The sequence below is a fragment of the Thalia democratica genome, chromosome 6 (genome assembly GCF_965202585.1).
Source record: "Thalia democratica chromosome 6, ktThaDemo2.hap1.1, whole genome shotgun sequence".
Lineage (NCBI taxonomy): Eukaryota > Metazoa > Chordata > Thaliacea > Salpida > Salpidae > Thalia > Thalia democratica.
The window spans coordinates 46,918,666-46,934,097 of NC_139170.1; the positions used below are offsets into that span (position 1 = coordinate 46,918,666).

At 27.4% G+C, this 15,432-nt stretch overlaps 1 protein-coding gene across 1 annotated transcript; it reads right to left on the reverse strand.

Moving 5' to 3' along the window:
- Positions 1 to 4,924: 4,924 nt before the first annotated feature.
- On the reverse strand, positions 4,925 to 15,223 carry LOC145838547 (uncharacterized). Its single transcript, XM_082946161.1, has 11 exons — positions 15,118 to 15,223; positions 14,353 to 14,441; positions 13,459 to 13,625; positions 12,549 to 12,672; positions 10,673 to 10,855; positions 9,571 to 9,723; positions 9,365 to 9,489; positions 8,520 to 8,654; positions 7,992 to 8,126; positions 7,150 to 7,273; positions 4,925 to 5,500 (listed from the first exon to the last, which is right to left on the reverse strand). The coding sequence occupies exons 1-11, from the start codon at positions 15,179 to 15,181 to the stop codon at positions 5,384 to 5,386; spliced, it is 1,416 nt and encodes a 471-aa protein (XP_082802287.1). The 5' UTR covers positions 15,182 to 15,223; the 3' UTR covers positions 4,925 to 5,383.
- Positions 15,224 to 15,432: the final 209 nt, after the last annotated feature.

Consider the following 15,432-nt stretch of genomic DNA (forward strand, 5'->3'; position numbering starts at 1 on the left):
ATTTGGTTAACAATTATTTACTGAAAACTGAATAAACTGAGCAAATGATTTATCTAATGCTACTATATTTAGTTAATAAGCAAGTTAGAGAGTTAGATCTGTTAACCTATAAGTTTTTCAGCTTCGAATTGTTTTTAAGTAACAAAAATTTTTAGCTAAATTTTTTTTCATACTATAAACTTAAAACATTATGTTAACTTTTTTTACTTACCTATGTGAACAGGGTTCACATTTAAACTCTCTCCTTTTTGTAATCAATTTCATTAGGCATTTTTCATGCATCATGTTATCTGTAATATATATTTAAATTATTGGTATACTTTGTGTTCTAAAGTCAAAGTTAGTTTAGTTAAAATAACTAAAAGTAAAACTATAGACTATTAGAAAAGTTAAGTTATTTATATAATACAATATTATTATAAACAACTGATTTTTAAAATGCCACATGTACAAAGGTTTACAAATTTATTGCAATTTTATCAAAAAAGCGTAAAAACTTTTCAAACATTTAAACATAACTTACTTAAATAAAAGCTAGACTTTCAAGTAATTACTAGAATAATAATTACTTATTTGCCTTTGAATTCTGACCAATATTAAATAAGTAAAAAACATTTTTTATTTTTCAATTTTAAAGTAGTTTTATAAAAGTAAAACATCAAAAACTAACGAACGCAATTGCAAAATTTTGACAGTTTTTCATTAGTCTTTTTCAAACAAATGCTGCAATCTAGAAATAATAAAACAATTAAAACTATCAATTATCACTTATCAATTTTGTGATTTCAAGAGTTCTTTTAGGCAAGCTTTTTTAAATTTTAAACTTCTTTAACTTTTTTTCAATTTTATGAACATTTACGAATACTTTTAACGTTTGAATCTACGAAAACTATAACTATCAAGTTGCTTATAAAGCTAGAATTATTAATAACAAAACATAAATTACTTCCACCGGTTGCTTCTGAACTCATCTTTGATTTAAGAGAATGTTAGATTTTACAATGCTAAGAAGTTTATTTAAGATTCTGATACACTTTTCAAAAAGAATTTTCAAACTTTGTAACTATGTTAAAATTAATAAAAGAAAAGCTAAGTTGTTTTACAAATATGACTTTATATTTATCAGACTAAGGAAGAGTTTTTTATGTAGTTTTTTTTTAAACTAATAAAAGTATTGTAAAGCTTTAAGAGTAAAACTTTTTTTTCAATACTATAACAATTTTAAACTGCAAAAACAAAATAGTAAAATAAACTAATCTGACTTGTTAAATACTAAGTAATATTACTTTACAAACAGCATCTTGATTAAAGATAAAAGAACTTTAAACTTATAGTACAGTTTAAGTTGTTTGTTTAAACACATGATTACGTTAAGTGAGGAAATAACATTAAAATTTTTATATACTAATTTAAGTAGTAAGACAGTTTTTTGAATTTATTGAAGTAGGTTTATTTTTAAGATAAAAAAATCTGTATTGTAAAAATTAAAAAAGAGAGCTATAATAATTCTAATTATACTTTAACTGATTTACTTAAATTAATTTCCTCCTTTTAAACTCAATTAGTAAAAGACTATTCCTAATTAATTTATAAACGCTACTTATTTTTTTGATATGTTTTACTTTTATAATTTTTCATTCGCTTAACTTTTCATAACTATCTATGTATACACATATCAATGTGATAAACTTAAAGGTATGCATTAGTAGTTTTGTATCTTATTTTTCAAATATGAGTTATATTTAAAACAATCACAAGAACAAAAAATAATTTAGAATAGTTATAATGAAATACTAAATAGTTTAAAGTTTACAATAAAACAACAAAACTTTTGAAAGCTTTTTAGTGTAATAAAAACCTAATTAAATGCGATGATTCTTTTTCTAATTACTGCTAAACTTAAAAGATTTGTCTCTTATTAGGTATAGGTCAGTTATGTATTTTGATAATTTTGTTTAGAGCTTGTACCTATCTTGTATTTAATATTAAAAAAAACGACTAGTTTAAGTTCGCAATTAACTCTAAAATTTTGTACTAGCTAACAGGTATTAAAATAAAACGTTTATGTTGTCTGAATTATGGTCGAGGATACATACTAATTGTGTTTGTTACTGGCAAAAACAAATGGTTAAAATGTTTATGCAGGTGTTAAAAATATATTCTATAAGTAGTACACTGCCTTCTTAACAAACTGTAAAAAAGAATTAGAAATACATGTCACTTTAAATAGAGAAGATTAAGAACTTTATAGATTTCCTTAGGTTTTTGAAAACTAACAAAATTCAAAAGTGTGCTAGATAATTCTTAAAAGTAATTTATTGGTATGATACAAATTGTACACTGCCTTTAAAAACTTCGATTTTTTAGTTTATACTGTCGTAAAAAAAATCTATATATTTCAAAGTATTGTTATTTATTTTTAAAGTTTGAAAACTATTTCTCCAGTGATTTAGTGTAAGCAATTTCTATGTTTGGTTAGGAAAATCAAAACTAAAAGTCTACTTCTGAAGAAAAATATACTAGCTAAAGCTTATTGGTTAAAACAGTAATAAAATTTATTGTTGTGTTTTTAAAGATGACTAAAAAATTAAAATATTTTCAAAGGATCGATGTATAGCTGTACTCTTATTCTAAATTGTTTGAATTTATATAACTAACGTTTTTTATTACTTTTCCAAATTTTTTTTCAGCTGTTTAATAGATACTTGTTTAGATGTTTTGAGTGAAATTTTTTACAATGTTTTATCCTAATTTATTTTTAAATAATTAACTACCAAAACATTATTGCAAGAATTTAATTGTAAAAAAAGATTGAAAATTTCATAGCTTCATTGTCAAAAAGCAAGAAGTGTTTTTGTTAATTAAAAGAATATAAAATAAATAATTTCTAATAAAACAAATGTTGAATTAATAAATGATAGTCAAGTGTTCGAATTTGTTATGTTAAATTTTAGTAACAAGAACTACTTTTAGATAAACTTAAGTTAAATGATAATCTAAACTTTTTTCAACCACTATAAAGTTTGTCACTTCTTTTAAATCCAGGATCGAAAATAGTTATATATATTATAAACCAGTTGGTCTAAAATCAACTTGTTCAGAAATATTTTAAAAGAAATATATTAAAGATTTTATTGTTAAACGAAAAGTTAGGACTCTTTATAGTATTTCTTAATGTTGGTAATTATTATCAATAGTTATATGTATAAAACTATGATTCAAATAAAAAAACAACAGAACGATTTTTGAAAATAAAAAAGATCTTTTGTCAACCAAATAAAAGTTTATAAGGTAATAGGTCAGATTTGTAATAAATAAAGTTAGTAAATAATAACAGTCTTCAGCACTAACAGTATTAAACCTACTGATTTACAATAAAAATTTAAAAATAATGTAGTTTCTGAAGGACTTTTAAACTTAAATAACAGAAACTATTAGTTAAACAACCTCAATTAAGTATGGTTAAAAAAGTTGTACTGAAACAACATATACTTACTTTGAATTAACATGGATTTGAAGTTCCAAATTTAAAGACATTCAGTCGAGTTGCATTACCTCTAGTAAAACAATAAAAGAGATAAACTAGTTTTAAAGTGTACACATTTATGTTTTTCTAAAGTTAGTTTAAAAGTTAAAACAAAATATTTTTATTTATTATTAAATATTAATTGTCGTTTTATGTTTCCTTTTAAACTAACAAAGAAACTACCAGTTAAAAGTCAACGACAAAAATATACATCAAACATCAGTACAAGAATATAAAATTTTGAATATATTTATAACTCAGAACTGAACTCAAATTAAAGGCTGCTAACCTGAAATTATACAATTTGTAAAAAAGTTTTTTTTTTAATGTCCCCAAGTCAATACCTTTGGTTGAAAATATATTTTGAACAATAAAACATAAAAACAAGACACATATGTATACGAAATTTTATAAAATAATTCAAATATGCCTCCTACTGTCGAAAATTTGTTTTGCAATTTGAGATTCAATTTTATTTCTGAAATAGTAATGATCAACAATTTAATTAGTAATTAACAACGAAAACATTGGCTAGAGTCTACAGAGCCGAAGCCTGGACTTTCGTATGCCAAGCTCAAGTTTAACAAAGGTTTGATCATACCAATTTGATCATCAAACCTTTCTGATAAGTAATATTAAAAGTTATTGTTTAAGTAATCAAACTTGTTTTAATTTAATGCATAACTTTAAACATTTCTTAAAAATAATTTTTTGTCGTTCAATAAACTACTATTTATTTACAATATTCAAGATTTTGTTAACGTTGAGGATTTTTCTGAACTACCATGAAAATTAACGGGATAATAGCTTCAAAAGAGGTTACTTGGGTAATCTGAATGTTAATTCTCAAGAGAGACAAATAAAAGTCCATACGAAGGTTGATACCAATACTTGAAAAATGCAGTATTTCAATGAGAGTAACACTAATGTTTCTTGCATCTTAATTTCGATAATCTCAATTCCCATTGAATTAAAAAAAAGTGTTATTATAATTAAATGTTTTTTTTTACTTGTGTTTTCTTTACCATAATTTTCTAACTAAAATAACCGTAATATGTCGTGAAATAATATAGTTTTCATCTAATTCCTAACATTTTCATGGGCTTTTAAACTTTATGATATTCTTATTGAGATACACTTTTATCTATTACACTTTTTTACATACTCAAACTTAAATAAATTGCCTGTGATTTAATTCATGAGGTGACTTCAAGGTTTAGAAACTACACTATTTTTAATTATATTTTGATTTCATAACTTAATTAATTTGATTAAATAAGTGACAGGTTCTTTGTTAAAACTTAAGTGGAATCTTATCTAAGTAGAGTACGCTTCAATATATCTTCTTGTGAAGTTATACTTTTTAATACAAAATCAATTTACTTAGTACAATCCAGAAAGTCAGTTTTTTTTCAAGGTGTATTAAAAATTGCAACCAACCTAGAAGAGTCCAAAAAAGTAAAAAGAGTAACTCATTGTCAATATTTCATTTTTTCAAGTAAACTTTTTAAACTCTTGTGCTAGTTGATACATTTCAAAATTAAAACTTATTTGTTGTAAATCAAAGCGGCATTTTCAAGTTTTTCATTTAAACTCAAGTAGTACTTGTTTGTACTAACGCACAACTATTCCAAAACGAAATTGTCTGTTGAAGCCAAAAATAAAACATTCACACATTACAAACAGGCACTGCAAGTCCGTATGCGAGCATTCGAAAAAATTCATGCGAAAAAAAAAGACAACTCCATCAGAAAACAACTGTTTTAATCAAATCTATTCGTTAAAGCTGTCGTCCAATCGGAACGCTCCGTTAGTGTATCGACCAATGACAATGCTCCGTTGCTGGGTATCGTCCAATCACAACTCTTCGTCGCTACCACACCCTACTGCTTCCTCCTCGTCACTAGATGGCGGTGGTGTGGATTTCTTCGCGGGCGTCGACGGGTGGATCCCTGTGTACCCCGCGTAGAAGACCTGCGAGAATACTCAGTTTAAAAAAATGACCTGTGAAATTTGGAAAAAAAAATTTTCAAGGTTTTGTTTTTCGTCTTATGCTTTTAAAATGCAACTGTTTGATTGTTTCAAAAATTCTACTGAACATTGCTTAATCTTTTTGATATTAAAAATAAATATTTGAAAGTTTTATTTTTGTCCAGGTCTGTTATGTTAACTATTCTATCTTGTATAATGAGTTGTTAAGCAAGCAATAAAAATTTATACTTTAATTTTTTAATAAGTATAAGAAAATAGATTTTGATTTTCTGTGCAATATAAAGACATTATTATTTAAAAAAAAGCTTTGGTAATATTATATTTTAAAAAGTTTCAAATATTTTATTTCTACAACTTATACTATTGGACCGTGATTATTCTGTTTACAGTTTAAATTCATGTGTTAAAATAAATTTTGAAACTTAAAAAGTTCTTTTAATATAAACGTTATGTTTTGCTTGTTATTTTACTCTTTCTACTATTATTTTACTACCATAAAAAAAGCAAACAAAACTTTGTAAGCTAATTTTTTATGTAAATATTTATTCAAAGTTTAAATAAATGTTTGCTTTATTCAACGATGCAAAGTTTTCGTTTTTTTCAAACAAGTCATAGAGAGATTTTATCGAATGATTAAATTAGACTCCCAAAGCACTATCAAGTTAAAATACCATTTTACGACTTTTTACTAATCTTTATAACTGCTTTGTACGACCAGATTTTTTAAAGCTAGATTTCTTTTTCTCATACATTTGTAACAACTCAAATGTAAGAAAAACATTTACAAAATAATGTTTTAAAAACTGTTACCTTGGCTTAACGAATAATGGCTTTTTACAAGTTCAAACTACACAATCTAGTAAAAACATAACTAGCAACTTGATCAGAATTCGGCTTTAAAAGTTTAAATTTTTCTTTTGATTTTTATAAGCACACTAGTTGGATATAAAAACAATTCATTGACTTTTAACAAAATGTGTTTTGACATTTAGTTCAACCTTTTATAAAGAATGCTAACATGTACGCTATTTTATAGATTTATGCATGTACTAGTTTAAAGTTATTGGCTTATAAATATAAAATTCAGTTTATTTTTAGTTAATTTAATATCTAATGAATTTTTTTCTATCTATTTTATATAATTTTAGGAGTGTAAAGTATTCAAATGGGGAAATATAATTAATGAATTAATGGTACTTTGAAAGCTAAATTCAAACTTTTCATATTGAGATACTATTTTGTGAAAATTTAGGGAGAATCTTGTTTTTTGATATGCAACAAACTAAACATGCAAATAAACTTAGTACAGCCACAAATTTAAACAAAAAAATCAAACTCTGCTCTCTGGCTGAAACGCAAGCAGCAGTCATGCAAACTTAAACACACTTTACTCTAATATAACTAATATTGAAAAAAAAAAAAAATACAACAAACCCATTAATATTTAACTTAAAAACAAAATATAATAAAACTTTTCAGCCTTGGTCTTGGTATAAAACATTTGGTATAAAGGTTCAAGTTAACGAGCTCTTCTCTATGGCCCAAACACAAACGACAGTCATGCTAAGTTAAAGATGAATAACACTTCAAATGAATTGAAAATACCTTCTAATATAACAAACACAATAAACCTTCTCCGCCTTGGTCCTGGTGAGCTTTCTCACTTTCATCAGCGCGAAGATGACGGCCTCCGGGTAGAACACGTGCAGCGCCACCTCGGATTCCTTGTCGTTCTGCTCGGCGTTCGGGCGGAACCTGCGGGTTTGATTGTATTTAAAAAACTTATACTGGGGGCATAGTTTACATTTGGGGGAATTTGTGATTTGATTGTATTTAAAAAACCATACTGAGGGCATAGTTTACATTTAGGGGGAATTTGTGATTTATTAATCACTGTATTTAAAAAAATGTATCCAGAGCAATCGTTTATTAATTTCAAGCGAATTTTATAAATTCCAATTATATTCCTTGAGACGTTTAAAACCTTTTAAAAACTGTTCACAGCCAACTACACGTTCCATGCATACTTTAATGGAAAATGCGGTTTATTAATTACATTTATAATCTAACACTCACTGAATGCAACTTCAAACATTTTATTTTCAAAACTTTGTTTCACTCAAAAACAGATATCAACAGTGATGGAATCTAGAAAAAATTTGGAAGCATGTAAGAAGACATTAAGCTTAACTCATCTACTGAGCATCTTATATTTTAATTTCAATTGGCATTTAAAAATACTTTTAGTTATACTTGCGACGTTTAAAACCTTTCAAAATCTGTTCACAGTCAATTGCAAGCTCTATGCACACTTGTTATACCAAGTGAAAACACCTGGCTTCTATTTGAAAATTTAAATAAAAATGAAGGCCTATTTGTGACTCTAAAACTTTATACGCTCGAAAACACTGCTGGCTTTACAAGTTTCGCAGTAAACATATACTAAACAGCATAATAAACTTTTAATATAAACCTGTAAACTTTGTTGGCGTCAGGATCTTTTCTTTCCACGACCCTGACGCCCCTGGGTGCCTTGGGGAGGCAGTCCGGGTAGTAGAACCTCCTGTTCGGGTTGGTGGTGAAGTCCTCGTTGTGTCTCTCCTCCAGCCTGTGCCACAAATGTGAAAAGCCAAATTAGTAAGCTAACTCAACGTAGGGGATTTTATTTTAAACCTTGTGAAGAAACAGACTAATGTATGAACACTTGAAAAATCATAGAGATGACCGTAAGTTTAGGTAAGTTCGCAAATTATACAAGTGTTGAAACTCTTATCTAACAAAGCTTAAAACAAAAGTCAGTAAGTTTCATAAATGTTTTTTACATTTTGTTAGCTTCGATTATCAATACTTATACAGTAACTAAATTTAGCAACTCTGAGCTGCCAAAAACACCCAGAGAGGGCGTTTAACCGAACAACGAAACATAATGCCAAAACTTACACACAATTATTAAAATTAAAATACTAATAAATAAAAAACAAATAAAGAATATTAAACGTACCTGTACCAAACCTCCCGGCAAAACCTGGTCACGTCCAGCATGTGTTCCGTGTCCTCGAGGAACATCGCGGGTTGGTCTCCGGGTTTCCACCTGGCCATCCTGGTATTGACCTTCCCGCCCAGGTAGTACAGGTATCTGTTTTGGATTACAGGTTGATATTAGTTGAAACACTAGTAAGTAACATGTTAATAGCAAACAGACTAAAATTAATAATTTTCTTATTCAAGTAAACACCCTAACTCCCAGGTAGTACTGGTACCTGTTCGAAATCACAGATTATTACAACTTAGATATAATTAGAAATTTGCTCATATTAGTGTTCGCCTTAACGCTTTTTTTTTGTATGAAATTTCTGGGTACAACACATTTTGTAGAAATGCTAGATTTCAATTTTATCTTTCATCTGTTCATATGAGTAAAAACTATACCACTTAGATAAGTCTGATGTCTGTTATTTAGTTATGTTTATAAGTACGTTAATAACAATCAGATACTAATAAAATTTTAGCTCAGGTAGTTCTGATATCAGTTAGTTTGTGTGAAATTGTTTAATGTACATATGTTTGTTACGCTAACACTTTTTACCTGGCTGGCTTCACCGACGAAAATTGAAACGTGTCAGATTCAAAACGATCGATTGGCCGATTGTTGGGGTGAGAATTTTCAACTTTACATGAAAAAGTGTTGCTTGCACAAAAAAATTGATGACAAGAAACAGACATGAGTCTAAAGACAAAACAATTGAAACAATGAAAAAATGTTCAAAATGTCTCTTGGCAAAAGTGACTGTGCGCGCGTAAAGTTGAACCTTTTTCTAAAAAACGATTAATTGATGAAAAACCAACCTTTTCGACTCGGTTTTGCCCAAATAGATGTCGTACAGCAGCTTGGAGCTTTTTCCCTGCACCACAAAATCAACTAACGGCTTGCAGTTTTCAATGTAACTTGCAAGCTCCTTCCTAGCTTCGACCTGCAAAAATTTCTTGTTCCTAACATGTTCTTTTTTCGTTTTAAAAAGGTTTTTTCAAAAAAAAAAATCATCACTACCAACCTGTCTCTTCTCGCGCATCTTCTGGTACTCTGACTGCTCCTCAACCAAGGTTGTCGTTTTGGGGGTTTCCCTCGTCGTGTTGTCGTCGGAGGAAGTTTCGCTCACGGTGATTTCCCCGTCGACGGAACTGGCAATGGTCTGGTTCTTTTTCTCCTTGAACAATGTTTTAGTGTTAATAAAATAACAAGTAATAATAAAACAACAACAGACCTTTTATTTACATGTGTAAGGGATAGTTTAAATGATGTAATGTTTTATTATTTAATCACATATACTTGGCTAAATAAAAACCAATTATGTTTTAATTTCACCATTGAATATGTTTACTTTAATCAAATGAAATGTTCAAGTTGTTTTTTTCAATATTTTTACGCATATAATTCATTATTCTAATAGTTTTTTAACATAATTCTAAACATTTTTTTTAATCAAATAGTCACTGACCTGCTTTTTATCAAGCATAGTTGAAAATGTATTTATATGTTTAAGTTTGTCGAAGTTTGAACATATTTTGTAAGAGATATTAAGTAATATAAATCTATTAACTTAATAACCAAACAATCACATTTATCAATTTTGTTCAAATGACTTTTATTTTATTATTGGATGTTTGGGCATCGCGTACGCAGCGGTAAATTTAAAATACGTTCTGGTTGTGTTATTTTAGTCGAAATTACTTTTTATCTAAATTTTAATAAATATTTTTTCCTTATACATTTAAAATATGTGTTTTATTTATGCTTATCATGTTTACTTTTAGTTAACAACAACATTATTTGCTAACTTTATAGATATACTTTCAAACTGAATAATAACCAACACCTTCTGTTCTACCATGATAACTAAAAGTATGTAATTTATTTATTTTTGTTAAATATAAAAAAAATAGTTAAAACTTTTTTATCTTTCGGCAATATTTTGAGCACCCTCTAATGATAACCGGGACTCTTAAATACTACTCTTAAAAATATTTACAACATACATATAAGTTGAAATTAATAACCGATAATAATATTAACTGATATCTACTACTCCTAAAAATATTTATAAAATATATATTTTTTATTAGTTCACTTAAAATTAACTTCTTATATTTACCAACCTTCTTCTGATCCATTATCAACTTGAACTCTTTCTCAAACTTTTTCACGTTGTAATCGTACCCGAAGTCGTTCAGGTACTTGAACTGCTCCTCCTGATTTTCCAGGTCTCCTTCCGACCTCGCCCGCAGGTAGCCCTCGCAGTTTCGCAGGATGTCGTGGTACTCGCCCGCGCTGAAATCCTCCTGCGAAAATTATTGAACTAAAACACTCTATCATGTTATAATTTTCCTGCGAAATTGATTGTATGTAATTAGCTTAAAACGTGCAAGGTAGATTGCTGCAATAGACAGGGTTGCCACTCGTTTTTTCAAAAAAATTTTCAGGTTTTTAAGTATACATATTTTTAAGTCTATTTTTAATTTAAAGTTAAGTTTAAGGTAAAAAACTGTGTTAAGTAGTAAAAAAACATTGAAAAGATACTGCAAAGCTTCTTTTGTTATGTTTTTAATAAAAAAATTGTTGGTGGTGGCAAATTTTTTTTATTCATATGATATAATTTTTGTGTCAAATCGAAATTTTACTAGTGAACATGTGAAAACTGTTAAAATTCCAGTTTTTTTAGTGACTGTTGTTCAAAATTCCAGGTTTTTTCAGGGGTTTTCTGCCTAAATAGTCAAATTCCAGGGTTTCAAGGTAAAGTGGCAACCCTAAATAGATAAATTAACTACGGTGTAAAACTATCATACTTTTAAAAGCAGCCGTAGACATAGCGAACTCTACGACATAAACTACTATTTGTGGCGCTGAAATCCTACCGTGAGAATAATTGTTGTAACAAACGGCGTAAAATGGGCAAAGAAGACCTATGGCAGGCACACTGCGGTACTTACACTGGATTTTCTAGGGTTTAATGATCTTAAAGTGAAGTTTAATTGACATGCAATCAAAAAATGACGTCATTGTAATTAAAACTACAACTGAAGCCAATAAATATTAATTTTTTGAAACTCATTCCAACCCCTGCTGCAGATGAAGCTGGAGTTCACGATGTGAAACTATCATGCTTAAAGAATTTTGCATAATTTAACTTTATAATGTGTGTACTGTAATATACTATTATTATTATTATTAAGTATGTTGATTTTTGTAAACAAAATTGTTAAATATTAAGAAGATCTGCTACTGAAACAAACGTAAAGTTTTTGATACAAAAATGATCTCGTTGAAAAGCATTTGTACGTTTCACATAAACTTATTTGTTGATATTTTACACTTCTGCAAACTTCAGTTTTCAAATTTTGTTTGGAAAGGTGAAGCAGCTTATCGTTGAAAATAATAAAATAATTAATTTCAAACAGCTGTAACTTTAACATATGTAAGATAAATTAATGCTCAAACAATAAATGATATTTGGCTGTTTTGAACTGTAGAATGTTTTTACTGCAAAAGTAAAAACAAAAGTAAAGTTTTACCTTTTTTTTTAAGCAACGCCCACTACTAAAGACAACTCGTTTGATCGAAATTACATTTGTAAATTATTTATTTTCGTTGTCTATCATTATATTTACTCTGTATAATTTTAAAGTCTAACTAATTTGTTACAGTTAATCTCGAATTACTTTCAGCAATTTACATTGAATTTTTTCAAAACTTTTCTTAATGTTAAGTTTAATAACTATATTTTTTAAGCACACTGAAACTTCAAAGCACAACTAACTTATTACAAACTAAACCCCTATTGTTTAAAAAAAACAAGTTATTATAAATACACAACCCATAATAAGTATTTAAACCCACGTTATTTTGCTCATTAAGCAGCTGTCCAATTAAAATTTACTTTGCTTTCAGTACATTTGTATATATATTTTCAAACACCCTGTACAATTTCGAAATTATTTTTATATTTTTTAATTTTTAACAAACAATTAAACCCACGTTTTGACTTGCGTGTTCCTGTAGCAGTTGTTTGAACTCTGCGCTGTTCCTCCACTGGAACTTCTTCACTTTCTTGTCCCTCGCCCTGTACTTGAAGGGAAGGTTGATGGATATGTCTTCCTTTCTGTGTGTTGAAAAATTACAATTTATAAATGTTTATTGATACATTAAAATTATAATTTACAGTTTACTATTTATATTTATTGAAAAGTTTAAATTCAAATAAATATTTTTATTAGTGTTTTAAACGTATTAAAGGTTTAATTTTAACTTAAGATGTCTGTTTAAAAGAGTGTTTTTAATTCAAAATTGTGTTTTATTCGACATTTGAATATATTACAACTACTAAAATATTACCTTATTGATTTTATTTACTACTTATTTTTAAAACATAGTTTATAATCTAATGAGGTTTATGTTTTATTTCAAATTAAACTAATCAAATTAAGATAATCTTTCAACTGTATTTTTAAAATACAGTCTAATAAACTAAGTTTATAAGCTTAAAATCGTAAATAAATTTGAATTTCCAAATATATTTAAAAACATTATAAAACTAAATAAAACGTTCTATTATAGCTTTTAAAACTTTATAATTTCTTGTAATGACAGTTTGAAACCAAACAGTTCATTTTTCATGAGCATACTAAGTACAATTTTAAAGATGTTAAGAATTATACCAATATATTTACATTAAACAAATAAAAAAAATTTAGGGAAAACCTTCTATTCACGTAATCCAACAACAATTTGCCAATTTTTTTCAAAGATGGTAAAAACGTATTATTATATATTAGATACATACAAAATAACATTAAAAAATTAAGTAATATCCTTTTGTTCACGTAGATCAAGGACAACTTGCCAACTTTTATTTTTACGTATCTAAGTATTTTTTAATTAAAACAACCTCTTATTCACGTAGATCAGGGACAACTTGTCGACTCTCTTCTCTCTGAACACCCTCTTTACATAGCACGGCCACCAGAAGTACTTGCCCCTACGCATCATGCAGATCTCTCCGGGCGCGTAAACGTACTTGGTCCTCTCCCCCTTCTGCCTCTCCAGCTCGGATGTCTGAGTAAAATTGCATTAAAATTATTGAACTGTTTTTTCAATACATAATACAGTGATAATAAAACCATCAGCTTCAGTTTGCACCCACTAGAAACAATGTATAGCTGTTAATTTCAGTCATCATTTTACTTTTAAACAATTTTCAGTTTTCATCAACACCAAGTAGCTAGGATAAAATAAGTCTTTAAGTTATGATTATCAATTAAAACAGAGTCAATATACGATAAAAATATGCTTTTGAACTTTTGTGGATAAAACAGACTACCAGTGACCATAGAATTAGTTTTATTAGTGGTTGCTAAAACAAAATGTTTTCTTGGACTAACTTTCCTGACTATGTGGCAACTATGATTCTACCTTAATTACAATTTAATTTATTATGTTTACAAAGCTGATTTTAATTTTGTTTAGTTTTTACTTGGCTCAGAAAATTTTTACAGCTTGAACAAATAAAAAAAGGTGTTATTTTTCTATAAAAATATACTCTGACCCCCTATGGCCTTTTAAATAATGGCTTAAAAATCTAAATTATTTAATAAATCAACTTACAACAACTGATTGTGGGTAAGACTCCATGAAAATATAATTTTCTTAAACAGTTTAACAAATCTACTTACAAAGGCTCATTGTAGGTAAGATTCCATGAGAAATTATATAGAATTAAACAATTCAAGTTGAAACAGCTGATTGTAGGTAACTATAATAAAATAAAATAAAAAAAACTTACAACAACCGATTGCAGGTGTTCTTCCAAGATCTTTCTGTCTTCATCATCGTCGTTTGGGGAGTGGTACTTTTTGTTGTGTATTTTTCTCACTGTAGTTAAATTACTTTTATTTTAAAAGTTAGATTTTGCACACTTGTTTTCAAGAAATGGAACAGAAACACAGTGGTTTTATGAAATTGTATTTTTTATCTACTTGTATTTACTGCTGTACCATTGTGGTATTTTTCTTATCAATTTTTTACTATATTATAATCAATACTCTTTTCTTTTGAATTTAATTGTACACTCTTTTATCAGTCGATTGTAAAGTATTTAAAAGTGTGATAGGAACTTTAACCAACTAATTGATAGTAAGAACTTTTCTTTAAAAACTTGCTTCAACTTAATTTAGGTAAAAAAAAAATTGAAATTTTTGTGTTGTAATTTACACTTTCCTACACATTAATTAGTAAACTGTAAACAATGTTTTTATAGTTTTTAGAAATACATCAGCTAATTCATAACAATAATTAGGGTAACTTTCTTTACCGTATTATTTTTGCAACTACACTCCATACGTCTATCAGTGAGTTGTAAACAATTTTTTCTACGTTTAAAAAAATGTCCTGGAGACTTTGAACAAACTAATTTTTGGTAATAGTTTGAAATTTTTTTGTTTATAAAACTGTATAGTTTTGATTAGAAGAAAATCAAATATTTCATCTTTGCAATTGCAAATTTATTGTTCTGATTATTTTTTTATATTTGAAATAAAAACAAACTAACTTTTTGCTTCTATCTCCTCTCTGGTTTCATATTTTGGTTGCTTTCTTTTTCTTCGGTTTGGCATACTTATTTTTATTTTAATATGTAATATTAATTTTTATATAATCTAAAACAGTAAGAATGTTGTAATTTGATTTTGTTGATTATAAAAGTGCTAAATAAATTATATATTTTAGGTTTTAAATAGTGATCTACCCGATACTACATATGCAGTAATTTCAGTAACTACAATTTATACTAATATAGAAAAGTATTTACCATATCAATAAAGTAAAAAAGTTATGTTTTAGTTAAAAATTCCATACCATTGTAATG